The following is a 20304-nucleotide window of genomic DNA, read 5'->3' as shown; positions in this document are numbered from 1 at the left end:
TAAGCATAAGGTCATTATAGTACTTACCAAATGATCAAGAACACAAGATAATATTAATTACTTCCCAAAATCATACTCAACTAAACTGACCTTCTCAATAACTAAATAGACAGATCCAATAAGTAGAGGCATAAGGGTCAAATCTATACCTTTCAAACTTAAAAGCTAAACAATTTACAAAGGGTCCAACAGTTCTGAGTCCGAGTGGCCCTAATCATGATTTAGGTCGGCACCGGCGTAACCCTACTTCTCCACCATAATAGCCATCCTCTGCTAGCTCACTCATTAAGAAAATTGTTCAGCTCCACAAAGAACACTCATTAGGAATAAAGGAACAACACTTGGTTTTCCAAGCTCCATTCAAAAATCTGATAGTGAAAATCTAGTAGGTGAGTTTTAATAATAAAGGAACAACACTTCAAATGCAGTAGTTAAACTTCATGCCCAAAATGACTTTTAAAGTTCTTGCCTTTCTATCTGGTTCCAAACTGAAAATGCTAGTCTCGTCAGGCCTAAAAAGAATGGAGCATCCACAATTATCATTATTATCATATATCTATAGTTCTACACTCAATGTAGCAGTGCAAGCAACCTCAGCCGTGCAAAAGTTAGAGCACCCACTTACTAAGACAAAAAGCATTATCAGCTTAATGCCCTTGCAGAGGGAGCTTCAATCATCTTGGAAAAGTAAACAGAACACCAGTAATGCAAAGCTATCTAAATCAGGTATTTTATTAGGTTGCAAGGTTAACACAAGGTTAACAAGGCCTATAAATATAGTACAATCAAGAACATACCATAGCCTTCCATATCATCATATTCCACACAGTTAACTAAGCAAAACCCAGACTATCAACATAACTCGTTCCATGCCTACGAAGACAATAAAATCCTGATTCAGATATTCATATATATATATATATATATATATATATCACCCAAAGACAAACATAAACACACATATAAATGGACATGAATTGTAAGTAGAATCTTCCAGTGACCATACTATTTCATTTCAACACCACAGGCTCATATTTTACTAAGTTGAATAGAGCACTTTAGGCAAAAACAGTGGTAAGATGAGATCAGAAAAAGAGCATACCCCTTGGATGCTGCAGCAGAAACAAAAATTGGCTCTACAAGGCTGCATTTTATATCCAACACACTACAAGAGGGAAAGAAAAGGTAAACAGCAGCACCAAGAAACATAGACTTGTAACAGTGGTAATAGGAACAACCTTGGAAATTCTGCACTTGTCTGAAAGTCACAGACAACTCTCTTTGCATCGACATTCCATGCTTTAATGCCTCTATCAGCAGTGCCTATGAGAAGCTTATGCATGTCAAAAGAACAAAAAACTTAAAAGTTCATATATTCAATCTCAAATAATCAGATTATGATTCCAATGACAAGCAATAAATGAATGACTCATGAAAATCTAATCTGCAAGTTACTTCGGATGATGAACTGAAGTTGGAAACTTATTAGCTAATAGAATAAACTAAGGTTTATATAAATAATAAACCCAACAGTAAATCTAAAGCCAAATAACACCTAAATCGACTTCAAGAACAAACCATCCCCAAATTCCTGAACCCAAATAACAATCAAATCGATTTGAAGAACAAACCATAACCAAATCCATAAACCCAGCAGCAAATCCCTGGACTCGAATAAGACCCAACTCTATTTCAGTCACTCGCATGAAGCAAGAACTCCTGCCCCTATATCCTGCGAAATCATGTAATATATATACATATATTAATAGTTAAGTCTCAAAAATACAAACCAAAATTCAGTTGTAGAGTTAAACCTAAAACTGCTTACCAAACACCAAGTCTTGCACTTCCGAATTGCAGGTAATACAATTTGACTATTACTGAAGACTGATCATCTCTTACCCATCTAACATGACAATAAAAGAAGAATCAAAACCAAATAAACAACATTACACCTTTCCAAAAATAAGCTGAAACTCCAATTCATTATAACCAAGGCAAATAATCAAATTTCTATTTGGATATGCGTATGAAAAGGAGAGCCAACCAGAAATTTAAAACCATAGACCTTCAACCATGACCATTTTTTTAGCATAATTCTGAAACTTGATACCCAATTTGTTAATTCCACTAGTGGAGATATATATACAGACACTTAGAGCATGTGTTCAGTACCATAATTAATGGTAAACTAGGTTTATTGGGATTCCACTTATAATAGAAGCACAACCAACCATTCAAATTATGAATAATTCATATATACCTTTATAACAATTGACCACAACCTAATCTTGCAAGATCTTTAACGTTTCCGACTTTGGAGAGGCTAAAAACTCATCTGAGTGCAGAACCCATTTCTCCTTCACTCCTCTCCTTGACCAGAAATCCTACATAACCTAATTAACAATCATATATATACTGAACAAACATTTAATTCGGTCAAAAACTATAAACCCAGAACCAAAAGATAAACACCCAACCCGATTTCAAGAACAACAATTAATAAATTTTCAGCAAATTTCAAACACCCAAATCAAAATGAACCTTAAACCATCCCCAAATCCATAAAACCAGAATAACACCCAAGTCTATTTCAACCACCACATCTCTAAATTGATATCACAAATCTAATTTCAAAGGAAACCCCAAATCGATATCCCAAGGAAACCCTAAAACCCAACACAAATCAAGGTCGAAATCCTAACACGAAGATTGAGACTTACCGTGCAACAACAATATACTTTGTAAAATCGGATCAAAGAACTCCACCAACAGTGTCTTCTTGACCTAGATCGGGGAGAGGTTGATTGATGAGACTCTTTTGTGTAAAAAACCTAGATCGGGGAGAGAAGAACCATAATTGGGAAAGGAAAAGAATGTTGCTGATCGGGGGAGAAGAACCAGAATGGGAGCTGCAATTGCTTAATTGGGGTCTAGCTAGCGGAGAAGGAAAGAAGGCTTCTGTTTTTTTTAACCAAGTGTTTAGAAAACTCAGGGTCTAGCTCACTTAAGTTTTAGTTTAGCCAAAAAAAAATTTTTGTCCAGACAAGGAGAAAAAATTTCTCCATTTACTCAGAAATTCTGTTGTCTGAATTTTCTAAATTACAACAAACTTGAAAAAGTTGAACTGGTATTGATTTTCATACCATTCAGACAACAGAAATAGTTAAAACTATTTTCTGAAGACGTTGAAAAAAATCAGACAACAGAAAAAACGTCTTCTGTTGTATGAGGGGTATGGTATGAAGCATTTTTTGGCATAGTGCACCCTGAAATCTGATGTAGTCCAATAGGGCCCACCTTAGGAGAAATTCTACCGAAAATTCTGCAGAACTTCCCCTAAGGTGGGTCCAACAGAGCTACTTCAGATTTCAGGGTGAAGTTCAGGGCGGGTCCTGTCAATTTGGTATCAGAGCTCTAGGTTATTCGATTCTGTAGACTTTGTAGAGTGTGATTGGTATGGTAGATACGTCTATTATTTTGTACGACACGTGTGAAATTTCGGGGACAAAATTTTATAAGGTGGAGAGGTTTTTACATCCCGCACCTTAATTTACCCATTTACTAGTCAGTTGGACAGTAAATGATTAAAATTTTTACCTTTATCTTTATTTCGATTATTTAGAGGACCGAAAGTTGACTTTTTGTTTGGTTCAGTCTTTTAGGTAACTTCCTTCAGGAAATTGGTAGAGCACGTTAAACCGAGTTGGTGGACATATGGCACACCAAAATTGGAGTTCGTATGAGAAAGATAAGGTATGCAGAAGTTTATGAATTCATTGGAGTTTTTGAGGACAAAAATGACTTTTCCCACCGATGAAAGACACATACCTGGATAAGAAAGACACATAGTTTTTCCAAGTCGACTCGACTCGAATAGGAAACCCGCCGGGTTACGCCCCGATTTGGGGCACCTCCTCCTCCTCTTTCGCTTTCCATTTGTGGTTTACAAACCCAAGGTCAACCCGTTTTCTTTCTCCGGCTGGTTCTCCGTTTTCCGGCTACCTTCGGCCGTGCCCCCAGTCAAGTTTTGGAGCTGCCAAGGTCCTCTTGCTAACCATACAAGTTTCTTGCACCAATTCACATCGTGGAGGAAGAATCGAAGATTTGAGAATTCTAGGGTTTTCATCACCATTTCGAGGTAAATTCCGACCCATTGATTGTGTTTCTGACTTTGTTGTAGTTTTAAGAATGGTTGGGCTTGTTGAGAGGAAGATTTTGACATAGGTGGTGTCACCCAATTTGGGGGCCGGAGATGGCAGCGGGTGGGGCCCACTCACCTTCACTGTTGGTGGCGCAGTGGGGCGCATGGGGGCCGATTCTGGCCTTCTTATTTGGCTAGTTAGGTTGGTTGTAGTATGTAGAACTTGTAGAGATGAATTTGGGGGAAATTGGAGGAAGTTTGATATTGATTGGAATTTTTGAAGTTTAAAAAATTCGGGTATGAATTGGTAACAATCCGACCGTTGGATCGTTATGATTTTCATGAGCATGTTAGAAATATTGAGTTTATGAAACTCTTGAAATTTGGGCAGATTCTAATGTGATTTCAGATTTTCAGGAATTTACGACATGTTGTTAAATTAGGGTTTCGGAGTTTTATAGACTTCGAAATTAATTAACTATTAACATAATCTGATGGGAGTGTCGGATGCGAATGATGATTATAATTTTTGTTTTCTGATGAATATTTCGTATATGAGTTGGCTTGTGATTGGATTAAATGTTTGATATATTCGATTGATTGAAATGGAGATTTATGTTGTTGCGGAGACACTAGGAGAGAGGGGATGAACTAGTGGTCTCGACTTATGGCACCAAAAGAGATGGGATGTACTGCTGGCCATTGTTTATGTTGTGACCCCAGGTACAACAACACTGTATTTACATGCTATTAAAATCACATTTATATCAAACATGCAAGTGTAAGGCCTTTTAAAATATTGATAACAGTAGGATGTTATTAACATGCAAAAGTTTCATGTTTCATGATGCATTTTTGAACTCTTGAATGATGTTGTGTTTGTGTATATTTTGCTTCATTATCCGTTGATGCTCTAATTTTCTAACATCTACCCCTGTCGTAGTGTATTTATTTATTTATTTTTTTTAATTTTAATTTTTGAAATGAAAGTGAAGTTTTCTTCACTTGAGATACAAGCTTTTGTTACCCGTCCTAGTTGCTCACTGTGGACATGATTCATTTACTAGTTAAGCTTTATTATAGAACTCTAAATTTTCATACAGCAATATTACATAAAAGTTAAGTAGAATGTCACATAAATTTTTTGATCCGGTCTCATGAACTTGCTTTTATAAAAATAAAACAAATAAAAAATAAAAAACTCCTATGAAAATGGAGAATTCTTGAGTACCTTGGTGTTTGCCATACCCTCATTTTGTTAAATATTTTGGACCATTGGATTAGTAATATATCTAATGGTTCAAAATATTTAACAAATTGGTAACTTGTTTAGCCCTTAGCCTTTCTAATTATGCTACTCATTTCCAATAAGCAAAAATGTTAACACAAACTACTAATTGAATTGAAAACAATAAAGCCAATTAATGTTTGATTATCAATTGACAATTGACAATTATGATTTTTCCTTTTTCAAAAAAAATTAAAAGAACCTTCTATCCTAAGTTCACCAAATTACTATTAGTTAAATAGTCTATATTACTAATTAATTTTTTTATTAGTGAATTAATGTTTGATTAATGCTTGTTATTAATGGATAATTACACAATTGAAAATTATGTTTTTTCCCTATTAAAAACAAAACCTTCTAACCTAAGTTCGCAAAATTAGTATTAGTTAAGTAGTCTTTATTACCAATTAATTATATCATTAGTAGTTTCCTTAACCAAATATAATTCTTTTTACATGCATTTCATGACAACCACAACAATTAGTGTAAAAATAAATAATATTTGTTTTAAATGTAGTCAAATGAGAACCTACTTTAGGACTTATTTACTCAAATAATGAGAATCTACTTTACTCTAATGAGAACCTATTACAATTACCACTTTTAGGAATTAATTAATTACTCAAATGAGAACCAACTTTACTCTAACGAAGACCTTATTTACTTTAATGAGGATTTTTTTTCTAATTACCACATGTGTCCTCAAAGTGATTACATGAGTCCTCAGAGTAGTAAATATTATATAAAATAAAACATGTATGAGAAATGTTAATGTCCATAGTTTTACCCATCCACATTTGTGTAATAAAGTTCTCCCTTGCGTAATGAAAGTAATATATTGTGTAATGTCTATCGTCGAATTAGTAATTACTTTTAATCGACGTAATTTACCACAAATTCCAACAATTGATGAAAAAAAGAAAAGTTTTGTTCTAATTATAGTAATTACTCCACCTAAACTATTGTACTAATTTATGGACAATTTAACAAGTATGACAACAAATTTGTTGTCAGAGTGGTAAATCTTTATGTTTTTATCATTAATGAAATGATTACTACAATGACTACACATTTTACCACAATCACAACAATTGATGTAAAAGTGGTAACTTTTGTCCTATTTATAGTAATTACTCAACCTAAACTAATGTACTAATTTATGGACAATTTAACAAGTGCAACAACAAATTTGTTGACAAAGTGGTAAATCGTTATATTTTTATCATTAATGGAATAATTACTCAATGACTACATATTTTACCATAACTCGAAACTATTGGTGTAAAAAAGGTAACTTTTGTTCTGATTGTAGTAATTACTTCAAAAACTATACCATTTACAAGATTACCAACTATTTTACAATTCCGACAACATTTGTGTTGTGAACATGGTAAAATTAAAATTAGACCAAAAGATATGTAACAACTCAGTATTGTAAGGAGCTTCTCCACTTGATAATCAAGGTTCTAAATTTGATAAAAGTTGTCCAAATATGATATTTACATCTTTGACCACTCAATTACAATAACTACAACAATTGTTGTCATAAGTCATAATTGTAGTTCAACTATGTGTAATTTATTATTTTGACAATACTTGTTACATGATTTTTAACAATGTTACATATCAAGAAAGAGTGTGTTGTTAATATGATAAATTTTATTTTTAAAAATGACACTTGTCAATATTTAATTAGATAACCTGTTGACCAGTTCAGTAGGTTTCCACTATATTAATTTACTAAAAATAAAAAAATTAAAAAAATAAGGGTATGACATACATCAAGGTACCCAAGACGACCCCTGTGAAAATGTTGTCTATCTACTCATACTGGTCGAGATGGAGGGTTAATTCGAACAAAAGTAATAAATAGAAAAACTATATGTCTATTCATTTGGGAATGTGACTTATAAACCTTGGAGCCACGATTCTAAGCGGAAATGTGAATTGGAGAGTCACAATTTTGTGAAAAAAAATTGGCAATTTCGTTTTAGCTTCATGTTGTTGAGGATTAACTAAATTTTTTGCCATTGCGGGATCAATTTAAATTTTGAGATTACTGTTTATATTTGGGATGCTTCTGGCTGATATATTACTACATTTTCTGGTGTAAGACATGTTTGCATAGATAAATCCTTACAAGCACACATTTTCTGTTGTAAAGGACTTCTGGGGCTTATAGTTCTAGTGGTTAAGAGTTTTTAGCTGTATATTTGAGGTCTGAAGTTTGAATTCTACCTCCTAATATAGTTTCACTAAGATATTGGATTAATTCTCAAAATGTATGGCCGCAATCTTTTAGAGTCTAGAACTTAAACTATTGTGCTTAGTTTTTTGTCTGTTCATTTGTTCAAAGTGCTTGCCATTCTATGCATGCATGCATTGTGCTTTGATATGCTTCCACTGATACTCATGGATTGTACAAATTGACTGGTATCATTTAGGCTGCTGTAATTCGGTTGGAAGTTAGAGGTGGGGACCGGAGAAATGTATATATGCAGATGGATGGGGAACCATGTAAGAATTGGACTTACATTAATCACATTATGATTTAAACAATTGTATATGGTTAATGTTCAATGAAATAGCGAGATTGTATAGCTAATTCTATCCCTGCAATGATAAAGAAATTGTATCTGTATTCCATATTTACACTTAATATGCTTGTAATCAAGTAATGTATATTGATACATGATTTATATGTAGAGGACCTAATTGATTTAGAAAAACTATTATGGGAAGTTCCTGATATCATTCTCTATATATAGGTTGAGGTCCCTGCACTCTCTACACGCAAGTCTTTCGATCTCAGCCCCATATACAGAGAACTTGGAACTAGAGTAGTCGCAGAAGACTGAACCAATTCATCATGGCTCACAACTCATTCACATCTTCAGGTATGTCTTCTGTTTTTCTAATTATTCTGGTATGCCTTTAGTAAATGTGTTTATATATATATATATATATATGTATATGATTGTCTTTAGTTGAGTAATCCTTCAATTTAAGATTACAAACCATGGAAGCAGCCAATGGACGAGGAATTTTCAACGCTTGTGGAAATTAAGAGGGTTCCTTATCAATCACCGATGATTAGTGGAGACTAATTCTTTCTTGGGTGCGTGCTGGTGTTTCTTACGGCTGTGAAGTATGTGAAGAGGATTGTGATGACCTTAATTTTCGTTATTTAATTTTAGTAATTAATAATGGACTAGTTGTACTAATTATTGTTGTTATGCTTTATTCGTATGCCGCATGTGAAGTGGAATTGTTTCGGACAATTAATTATTCGATAAGTGTGGATTTAGGGGGGGTTCGAGGTTGACTTTTTATACGATGAGATTCTCCGAAAACTTCCTTCATGAAAATTGTAGAAAGTGTCGATACGAGTTCGTGAACATACGGAACGCGAAAATCGGAGTTCATATGAGAAAGTTATGAGTGATTGAAGTTTGGGAAAATTCTATAAATAGGAGTTTCCGTTTTTGGAAAAGTTACTATTTTCATTTTGGCAAGCTTCCATTTTCGAAAACTCAGAAAACTCTCCGTTCTCTCTCATCAGCCTCGCGGCCTGACCAGGATCTGGGCAATCCGACCCTGCTTTTCCGACGAGCTCCGGCGACCTTTACCGGTGAAGCAAGTCCAGACCGACTCATCTCCACCATGCATCCCTCCCTGTGACGTCCTCTATCAATGATTTTCATAGTGTACGATGCTAGAAGACGGCGAACCCTAGTGTAGTCAGACCCGATCAAAATTCTTAGCTCCGGCGATGTCACAGCTTCAAGTTTTCTGTTTTAAGTTCGCAGAAGCCTCCTCAAGCGATCCATGGTGTTAGTTTTGATCGATTCATGTTGGAATCAGATCAACTCATGGTGAACAGTTCAAGGCGACTTGTGGCGGCTATAGGCGGCCATCTAAGCAGAGTTGGCTTGAACCCCAGGTATTAAAGTTGTTCTATTTGGTGTTCTTGACATTATGGACGGTTGGATTAATCTAGTTTTGAGTTTTGGCCGGTGGTGGTTGAGGTGGTTGTTCCACCTACTGTGGTGGCGTTTTGGCAGCCTTTCGGCCATGTAATGGATAGTTTCTGGTTTTATATATCATCTACTCGTCGATATGAGTCTTTCGATATATAATACGTAATTTTTGGAGATCGTATGAATATGTTGTGATTTTTACGGTTTCGGACCGTTCGATGATTTGATCCATGAGGACTCAAGTGTTCGATCGACTTGTGATTTTGACATATCGATTGTAGAAGTATTCCGGAGACATTGGGTGGTTTCGGATGTGGTTTCACCTCGATTGGCGTCACTTTTGGGGATATTAGTTCAAAACAGAGGTTTCAGACTTAAATCGCTTGTGATTCGTTACTAAGTTTAGACCGTATGTGATTAGGTACTGACAAAGTATTCTTGGATGTTTTTGGTGGTTGTACTGCTTTGTTCTGTATTGAAGACGCAGCGGGAATTTCGAGGTGAGTAATCTAAGCTCACAATGTTCATTTACGAACAGAGCTATCTTTATCGTTTTGAGAGTTATTAATTTAACTGCAAACTATAGTTGGTATTAGTAGGCATTCCTGAGTGAATGACTACGTGTAAATATATATACATGAAATATATATGTGTTGGTAGATTTTGTTGATTGATGAAAACAATATGCATGAACGGTGCTTTTTATTGTTTTGTGTTGTGGCTTTTCGAAAAACAAATGATTGTGAAATGATGATTTCTATTGTTTTGAAAAGCATTGAGATTTGTGTAACATTTTGAGTCCTGTGCTACTTCTTTAATGTTTTATTCCGAGGTACTGAAAGGTCTGAGGAATTAAGGTCAAATGGTGACCTTAGGCAGTATATCGAGTAATCACGTCTTTGGGCGAACGAGTGGTTACGATTTCAGTTAGAGCTCTAGTCTGTTTGCTAGTGTAATTCATGGGGTAACGGAGCAAGGTTATATCTAACTCATGAGTTTGTGTTTTTAAGGAAACAAGGTGTGAGTTACTTTCTTTATATCCGATTTATGGGAAATCAAGGTGTGAGTTGCTTTCCTTATTTCGTGTTGAAAGAAATCAAGGTGTGAGTTTCTTTCTTTAGTTGGTGTTTAAAGAATCAAGGAGTGAGTTGTTTTCCTTAATTACGATTTGAAGGAAATCAAGGTGTGAATTGCTTTCTTTATTTCGTACTGATAGAAAAGGAGTCAGTTGCTTTCTTTGTTTTCGTTTTGAAAGGAATCAAAGAGTGAGTTGCTTTCCTTTATTACGTGTTAGTAAGGAGATCAAGGCGTGAGTTGTTTTCCTTACTTTTGGTGTGAGTTGTTTAGTGGTTGTTTTGAGTTACTCATACAAGCTTTCATAAGCTTACCGGGTTTGTTGTGTGGCAACCGGGTGCACTATTCAATGGTGTAGGGGTTAATCCTACAGGTCAGGATAATCGTGGCTGAAGCTGAGATAACGTCTTTGTAGCTTTACAGTAGGAAGTAATTTTTGTGACTTTACTGTTGATAAAGACTTCCGTTGTGGAGTAGGCTCTGAGGAGCATTTAAGTTTTATTTTGTGGTGACAATTTAATTCGTAAGCATATGTAATATATGACTCTGTGGAGCGGGTCTGTATTGACATAGTGGATTCAGGGCATCAATATATACTTGGTTTAAAGGGAAAAAATTTCCTAGGTATTTTGTATTGATGGCTGAACCATCACACATGTATAATTATATATCGATTTTTATTTGTGTTAAAAATCAGGGGCGTGACAAGGATTTATCACCCAAGTGCTTGTAAATTGTATCCATATGCCAATATTTCTTGGTATCAAAGCATTGGTTTGTTATCAAATTCATTGGACATTTAGTTCGATATCTTGACATTTAGATTCATTTGGGAAATACTTCCATTGTAGTTGTTCCATTGTCTCATGATCTTGAGTCACATTCAAGATTTCCCTCGAAAAGTAAGCAACAAGAGGGAGCCTAGTGGGAAGGCCTGAAATACAAAAAGAAATAAGATAATAATTAATCTCACCATGTTTTTTATTGACCATACTATAAAAGAAAAATATCAGCACCATACCAGTCTAGGTAGTTTAAATGTTTAACAGTGAACCTAAGTAGATCTGCAGAGACCACATTACTTTGGATACAAGTGAAAAATTCCCATGAAGTGCATGTATGAAGAATTCACTAACATAATATGCAAGTAATGTGAATGATTTGGTTAAAGAACATTATTATTTATGTTCAAACTATCTTAAAAGATGTATGTTCCATATAAATTTTTTTTTTAAACTAAAAGAGCTCTCGAAAAGTAGGAGTGAAACCGAAACCTAAACCTAGGTTTCGAGAGCAGTGCGGCGGCGCTTTTTGGCTCCGATCTGCAATAGGGCGCTCCGGCGTTGCAAGAGGTAAGAGGACAAGGCTTCATCTCCTTCGTGCGTAGTGGAGGCTATTTTGGCCGGAGGAAAGAGGCGAGGTACAGCCTTGTTGTGGGTTTGCAAAAGAGACCAGTGTTTTGCTTTGGTGGCATCAGGTTTGACGAGAGGAATTCGGCGTCACTGTTTTGGGACTAGAGGAGGAGCGAGGTCGGAGAATCTCTACTAGAGATTGGAGTTTGGATCGCCAGCTGAGGCTTCTGGTTCGTGCTTGAAGAACCAGCCTAGTGCAACAAGTGTGGTTGTTAGCATTGGCTTTAGTGGGCAGTGAGATGGTTGCCATGGTTTCCTACCTGGGGAGGCCGCCAGACTGATTAGGCTGTGGCAGGCGGCTTCTTGGAAGGGCCAGATTCAGCAGTTGGGTGTGAGGGGCATAGGGTATGCGCAATGGGCCTTGGGCCTCTGCCTTCCTGGGCTGCAGATGCAATCTAGTGAATTGGGCCTTGGTTAGCCCAATTCCCCTATTTTTCTCACACTTGGGTCGAGTTTGGGCTTTTTTGGGGGAGGCCTATCCTGCTCTTTTGTCCTACATCTGTTCCTAGAATGTTGCGAAGTACACCAAAAGGGTCTTAGGCGTCAAGATGTTCAGGACATTGGTTCCATTTTAGGGCAGTGTAAGATTATGGAGTTTTTAAATTCTGCATTTTCTTTTTTCAGCAGTTCCTTTAGGATTTTAGTGTTGTTGAAGTATGTGACTTTAGTTTTTTGGATTTCTTTTAGATTTAGTACTCTTCATGAGCTTGCATTGTAATATGAGGGGTGTTATATACCCTTCATGCTTGACCGAGTGAGGTCGTATGATTTATCATTAATGGATTAGTCTTTCGTTGCCCTCAAAAAAAAAAAAAAAAAAAAGATATATGTTCCATCTTTAATAAATCAATTGAAAGAGGTTGAAAGTCCAACAACAGTGTATCCAGCACAATACTTGGCCAGTAAGAGCTTCAAGTAGGGGATTTCGCCAAAGATAGCATCAACACCACCATTTTTGCTTCCTTGAGACAATGCTTTATGATAATCCTCCAGAAATCTATAGTACTTTAGCCTGTTCTCCTCAAACTTCAATTCTCTTATCAAAAGCTCTCGTACAAAGGAATTCTTTTGGTATCCAACATAATCACCATTACGTCTGAGTTCATTTACATCAACAACTACTGACTGCAACTGACTTGATACACATTTACGCAAGCGTACGTATCATTGTCAAGATAGGAAAATATTATGCCCAAAGTTATCGTACCATGGAGATTAGTGGCTAACCCACAATCCTTGGGTAATCGGAAATAAAGACACTTAGTAAACAAAAGGAAAAGAAAAAATAAAATAAATAAAAATGTTACTCTAAGGCACCAAGCCTTAGCAATGCTCGGCTTTGATTTGCACCGAAGCCTAATCAAAACTAAGACCTAGTGATGACTATTTACAATGAGATAGAAATTGTCACCGTAAATAGTAATTTGCATTTGTAATAACTAAAGTGCAAGAATTTAAATGAAAGCTTTAACTAACAACTAAATTAAATAAAGGAAGGAAAAGTAAGAAATGAATATAAATAGGGTATTTGTAGTTAGGGATGAATCATAATCCTAATTCAATGCTCTCGATGCTAATTTGATTTACGTTTTATTAAAGATGGTAGAAGCCGTACCCAAGGTTTTTCAAGGCTCAAGGGCCGAAATCCCCTTTCATGGTATTCCTACTCCGGTTCAAGGGCCGTAAGAACTCACTTGACATGAATTAGAGCCGGTTCAAGGGTCACTAATTCACATCAAGAGGCCCAGAGTTCAAGGAATTAGGCAACCAAACTCACCATAATTGCGATCAAGCTAATCATGCAGTGAACCATGCTTGTACTTCCCACGAATATTAAATCGGGGTTCGAGCTCTAAAATCTAAGGATGTCATCCCCTAAATTTTAATCTAGACTTACTAAAACACATACTCAAGAGTTGACAATTCCTAAGCATGCATTTCTAATCAATTTTCACAAAACACAAGCATCCAATAATTAACAAATTCCATATATAAATTAAATTAAGTATCCATTACATCAAATTTGGATTAGGGTACCCCCAACAAGAGAGTTACTCACAACCCATGATTAAATTAACTTCAACAAACATCAATTAAAGAGGAAAAGTGAAAAGAAGTGAGAAGTAACAAGACCAAGTCACAATTGCTATTAAGCAATTATGACAAGTCTTGATTTATAGCTCCCCACTTTTATCCAATCTTCAATTCTTGATGATGATGAAGTCCTTTGATGCTTGGAAGCTTTGGGTGAGTAATTCTCAAATACCCAAAAGAAAATTAAGAGAATGGAAAATAGAAGGAGAGGAGAGAAAGAGGGCAGCAACCCAAAGGCTGCCCCCAATATTGGTGTGCAGCGGTGTTCACCCTAGGAAGGGGAATGGGGGGTAATATATATATATATATATATATATATATCTGTGGTCTGGGTGTGCTCTCCCTAGAGAGGAAGAAAATTATCAATTGATTTTTGTGCGGCTAGCTGCTGTCTCGCACAAGAGGAAGAGAGATGGATATGGACATGTGGCAGCACGAGATAGGAGCAAGGAAAAGAAAGAATAATAATAAAAATAAAAAGAAGAAGCAGCACGTGGGAAAGAAAGAAAGAATTTATGATATTGCTGACGTCGCACAGTTCAGGAATTTTTTTTTTCCTTTCTCCTTTCTTCTTTTCTTCAGCTTTCTTCTTTCTTTCTTTTCCCCATTTTTTTTCTTCCTTCTCTTCTTCCTCAATGCACTTCCACACATTATCAGAGGTGGTTGGATTCCGCTCCCTTGATGGTGTTGACCATGGTTGACCCGCATTGACTTTTTCGTCCTTTTGTCGGAAACTTAAATTTGCTCTAATTTCACACCATTTTCTCACGCTTCCGCAATTTCGCTTATTTTCTACAACATAAATAAAAATGGATTAATTAGATATTAATTGACATGAGGATTTGCTTATTTCTAGTGTTTTAGATATAATTAAATGCATATAAATGCGTATAATCAGCAACCTTTCTACAATCAGTAGTGATGCTAAGGTTGCAGTGTAACTCTGTGTTAGGATGAGTACTAGAAAAATCCATATGATTAGCTCAAATCTTGTCCAATTGCTCACCACCCTCTCCTCTAATACATATAAGGACAACAGAAGTATACAAATGCAAACTCAATTAGAAAACAAAAATAATAGTGCTTAGTCCTATGTGTAATTTTGAACTAATGTGTGAGGTTAGAAGGCCAACGAGCCAGCAGAATGGAGCTACTTACAATAGACGATATTAGTAATGTGATAAACAAATTTGCAACAAGTTAAAAAAAAATCTGCTGGTATCTACAAAATACTTACTGTGTGCAAAAACAAGAGTTGAAAAAGAAAACCAAAGGGTTGTGCCAATTTGTTGCTGTCGTGAACCCTTGAACTCCATGTTTTGATTGTGTTCCAAGACCCATAGTACAACAACCGTAAAGATTACCCCCAGTTGTCAACCAAAGATCCCAACTAGGAGGTTTTAGGAAAATCCACATATTCTTTCTTTGGTCATGTTTAACTTTCACTGCCATCCGTACGCTTGATTCAAAATAAGGTAGTGCATGTAAAATTAACATAAGACATCCTATTGGCAGTGATTGTTGTATCTCCCACTACAGCATCAAATTTCTGCATTTCCATGGCCACATTCAGATTATAATTAATGTCAAACATGGTAAAGAAGTGAAAAACAAAACTAACCTAATGAAGTGAAAAGACAAATTAATTCACATTCAACTTAATCTTGTAAAGAAGATCGTCATAAGTCCCTGCACCCTCTCTTGATGAACCATTAGTGAATGGAATGAACTTGTGTGGAAGTGCAAATGGCACTCTTTCTAAGACTGCACGGAAGACATCATACTCGAACCCAGAGAAGCTCTTAGGCTCATTGGTGTGAGGAAACCATTCTATCTTCATAAATTCACTAAGACTGTCATATGTTACAGCAGGTACACCAATCATCAACTTTTTACCAATTATAGGTATATCCCAACCCTTTGGTGGAGTACTGGTGTTTCTAGGCCATGTAGGTTCTTTAATGATAAACTCACGATGATCATCAGATTGAACTAAATCATTAAATCATCAAATGTGAAGCGAGAAGCGTGAACACGATAGTAAGAGACTCCGTCAAGCGTCAAAAGCCATATAAGATGAGTTAGAATCCACTAGCAATTATGGACACAGCCATAAAAAAATATAGAGTAACTTCTCTAATATCTAGTTTTTTTATTGATAACTTGAATGAAAATTACAATCTAAGAGGTGCCTTATATAGGGTACATAGCATAAACCTAATACAACTAGAAAACATAAAGAACAATTTATTGTAGACTAAAACTAGGAATCCTAATTAAACCTGATAAATAAAAATCGAAAATAGAATTCTAGATACTAAAGAATATTACGCTTGGAATCCCAATCAAGATTTTGCTCAAGAATCCCGATATATCCAAAAGAGTAATTTATGATTAATTCCATCATTAAGAAGCCTATTTGAATACCAATTTCCAATATTCAAATATTCTTCTAATTTGAATGTGAAGACGCTTCTTTCTTTTCGAGATTTTTTTTTAAAATTGGCTAAAATCTCTTCCCACATCAGTCTCCTCCACTTGAAAAGAACTCGACCTTGAGTTCCTCTTGTATACAGCTCGATCATTAGTAGGAATAAAACATGATAAGCCATCAACTTCAATATTCTCGAAATTAAAATGTAGCACCATATGGTAGATAAGTTTAGAATAAGCATCTTGAAACTTGAACTCCTCCACTTGAAAAGGAATGGGCATTGACTTCTCCTTGGGTTGATCTTGAATACAATTAGGCATGCATGACATGGATATCGATGTGATGAATGAATCAGCTTCCTTGTCCTTAATGAGTTTTTCCTCAATCTTCAAAGTGGCTTCTTCATGTTCCTTTTCACACACCTCAGGATGGTCATTATTGATGTTCTTCCTTCCAGGATTGATTTTAATTTTGTGCAACTCCCACCTAAATAAATATGTGTTGTCTTTGCAATAACCATCTTTGACGCTTTCATGCCATGGTCTTCCAAAAAGCACATTAATGTCGTCCATGTCAATCACATGACAAGTAATCTCTTCATTATAAAATTTTCCCATAGAGACAGGAATTTTACAAACCTCTGTTACTTGTGCATATTCATCCTCCCCAAATGGAATCCAGTATGGATCACTCAGCTTCACTGTCAGTAATTGAAAATAATTCACAACTTTGTTTGCTACAAAGTTATCTCGTAGACCACTGTCAATTATTACAGAGCATACTTTGTCTTTGATGATACATGTAGTTCGGAAGTCGTCGTAATCCAGTGTTGTGAATATCCAACATTCCATGTTTCTTCTTTTTTTCTTTTTTTTTGGATTGATGAGGTTGTCCTAGGGGGAATCCCTTGTATGTTCCTCTTCAACGAAACTTTCTTTGATAGATACTCTACGACCAGTGTCGTTGGGGTTGGTGGTAGTGAACTTCTCCCTTGGATCATCGTCTGCTAAGGAGAGGGCGAAACCCGCTCTGATACCAAATGATGCGGCAAGCGTGTACACGATAGTAAGAGGCTCCGTCAAGCGTCAAAAGCCATATGAGATGAGCTAGAATCCAATAGTAATTACGGGCACAGCTGTAAGAAACATAGAGAAACTTCTCTAATATTTGGTTTTTTATTGATAACTTGAATGTAAATTACAATCTAAGAGATGCCTTATATATGACACATAGCATAAACCTAATACAACTAGAAAGCATAAAGAACAATTTATTGTAGACTAAAACTAGGAATCCTAATTAAATCTGATTAAATACAAATTTAAAAGGGTTATTATCACAAATGGTACCTGAACTTATCCTCTATTTTATCGATGGTACCTGAACTTCAATTTTGATCACAACCAGTACCTGAACTTTTCGATTTCATTTTAAATGGTACCTAAGGCCACCGATCACTATTCCGGCCAAAAAAACCAAATATGAAAAAAACAAAAAACAAAAAAACAAGTTCAAGGCAAGTCTATTACAAAAAAATCATTACTATATATGATCGCAACCCTCGAAATCATCAAAAATCATCACTACGATCGCCTCCCATGCCACAGAATAGTGATCGGAGGTGGCTCTAGGTACCATTTAAAATGAAATCGAAAACTTCGGGTACTGGTTGTGATCAAAATTGAAGTTCAGGTACCATCGATAAGATTGAGGTATAGTTCAGGTACCATTTGTGATAATAACCCAATTTAAAATAGAATTCTAGATACTAAAGAATATTACGCTTGAAATCTCAATCAAGATTTTGCTCGAGAATCCCGATATATCCAAAAAGAGTAATTTATGATTAATTCCATCATTAAGAAGCCTATTTGAATACCAATTTCCAATATTCAAATTATTCTTCTTAATGTGAAGACGCTTTTTTCTTTTCAAAATTTTTTTGTTGAAATTGGCTAAAATCTCGTCCTACATCAAAATGATTCTTTGTTGGGGGTCCAATATCCAATCACTCTTTCCCTCTTACTCATGACATCGAATATTTGAAAGGCTGCAGGTTGAAATTGTTGATCAATCAATCTAAATCTCCCACTTAAGCCTTCAAATCTGGTCCTCAGCAATGTTTGGAGAAGCCTTGGACCTGATTTAGACACACCAATTTGGCTCAATATTCCACCTGTTCTTTTCCCTTTATTATTGTTCTTTAAAGCACTGGAATAATTTGCCTGCAACTCAATGAGTTCTACGGCCTCAGCTAATGCCCAAACTGTATCATAAGCCCATAAGCCAAATATGCTTATCTTACAATGAGTCTGCTTTGTAGTCCCAATAGTGCTCTGTTTCCATCTGATCTCAAAATCATTAAGACCTGTTGACATTGGTACATAGGGCGTTACGCCCACCACACCTTCCATTGAATCAATGACCTTTCCCTCCAGTGGATGTAACCCAGATGATAATCCATCAGTTATGATCGAAGCATACCCTTCTCTCATCATGCCTGCACCTTTCGCAAGTAAAAAGAGTTTAGAACCAAGTGAAGGAGTCATGTGCACCAAGAATACCCTCGTCTGCACTGCCATTAACTTGATAAGCTTTCTCAAAATGTTTAAGCGACTGGATGATGGGGAAATAACACTTCTGTAAGGCAATTTGTTGAAAGGCATCAATTATATAGGGAATCAAAACATTTCCATATTCTGTGTCTTCATATATAAGAACAACTTCATGCCACCCATATGCTTTAACAATGGATGTGATGGCTTTTACTTGAGAAGAGTCATCGAGAGCTGTCCTGATGAAGAAACAGTTCATAGTTGGAGACAAAGAAGGGCTTGTGGCTGAAAACGAGATAATGGGGATTTGTGCTTTCTCTCCAAGACTTGTGACAAACTTAGCTTGGCTTGATGTTTGGGGACCTACAATAGGTTGCACCTCTTCATTATTTAACAATTCTAAAGCTGCAAAACATGGAAGTAGACTGCAAATTGTTAACTTTCATCAAATAAAAATTAATTCTAGTCACTCAAATTCTATTCACTTTAACATTATTTTTGTTTCAGGGAGAAAAGCACTAATAGTTGAGCATTTACAACATGTATGGAAAAGTTAGCAACTAAGATCAATTAGAATGGTCTGTCTAGCTAGTTTTACTTTTACAGTTTTACTGTAATGAGCTTCAATAATGAAAATTAGATCAAGTAATAATACGTGCTGATGCTGCAGAAACAACATCATTCCTAGAATCTTTCAGAGTAAGATTCAGCTTTGTTCGATAGTTGGCATTTCTAGCATAGACTTCCGAGAGCGCCATGGATATGCAGCGTTGAGACGTCTTCCCAACCGGAGTACCCAGGTCAAGAATTATGCCCACATTTACCATTTGCTCTGATTTTCTTCCGGTTCCATCTTCACCAACAGCTGAGGAGTTGCCATAGATTAGGCAAACATCTAATAACATGAAGATTATCAGGAGGTACTGATTGTTGTTTGCCATAGAAGTTCCAAAGAAAAGCAACCTATGCTTCTCTTCTTGTTGTTTTCATTAATAGTAGTAAAATTACTCTAGAATACTTGGCATATGGAAGTTGTTTAATGTAAACCGATGTAACTTATTTTCAAAGAAGGAATTTCACCAGAATTTCAGGACGTAAAATTGATAAAGGAACATTTCCAGAAGGATATAAGGTACTTCTTAACTATATACACGGTTTCTCATGCACAGAACCTAGTAAACCAAGTCTTCAATATCCTAGTTCACACTGATATAGACCACAGTGATCAATTAATTAATCTACTATTATCATTAAATTGGACGTGTTGCTGGGTTTTTGTTTTCACCATTCTTTGGTATCTGACACTGACTATGAAGACTAAAG

The 20304-nt window shown here is 35.8% G+C and overlaps 1 protein-coding gene and 1 long non-coding RNA gene across 2 annotated transcripts; both read right to left on the bottom strand.

Annotated features, from left to right (window-relative positions):
* Positions 1–913: 913 nt before the first annotated feature.
* On the bottom strand, positions 914–2962 carry LOC121052446. Its single transcript, XR_005809089.1, has 5 exons — positions 2724–2962; positions 2264–2387; positions 1829–1906; positions 1239–1732; positions 914–1165 (listed from the first exon to the last, which is right to left on the bottom strand). It is a non-coding gene; the product is annotated as an uncharacterized LOC121052446 (long non-coding RNA).
* Positions 2963–15634: 12672 nt separating this feature from the next.
* On the bottom strand, positions 15635–19922 carry LOC112199015 (glutamate receptor 2.4). The gene is made up of 4 exons (XM_024340086.1): positions 19637–19922; positions 18991–19386; positions 18582–18926; positions 15635–15984 (listed from the first exon to the last, which is right to left on the bottom strand). The coding sequence occupies exons 1-4, from the start codon at positions 19920–19922 to the stop codon at positions 15635–15637; spliced, it is 1377 nt and encodes a 458-aa protein (XP_024195854.1).
* Positions 19923–20304: the final 382 nt, after the last annotated feature.

This window comes from Rosa chinensis, chromosome 4, assembly GCF_002994745.2.
Source record: "Rosa chinensis cultivar Old Blush chromosome 4, RchiOBHm-V2, whole genome shotgun sequence".
Classification (NCBI taxonomy): Eukaryota; Viridiplantae; Streptophyta; class Magnoliopsida; order Rosales; family Rosaceae; genus Rosa; species Rosa chinensis.
The sequence above is the reverse complement of the archived record's forward strand: the minus strand, read 5'-3'. Positions and strand labels throughout refer to the sequence as shown.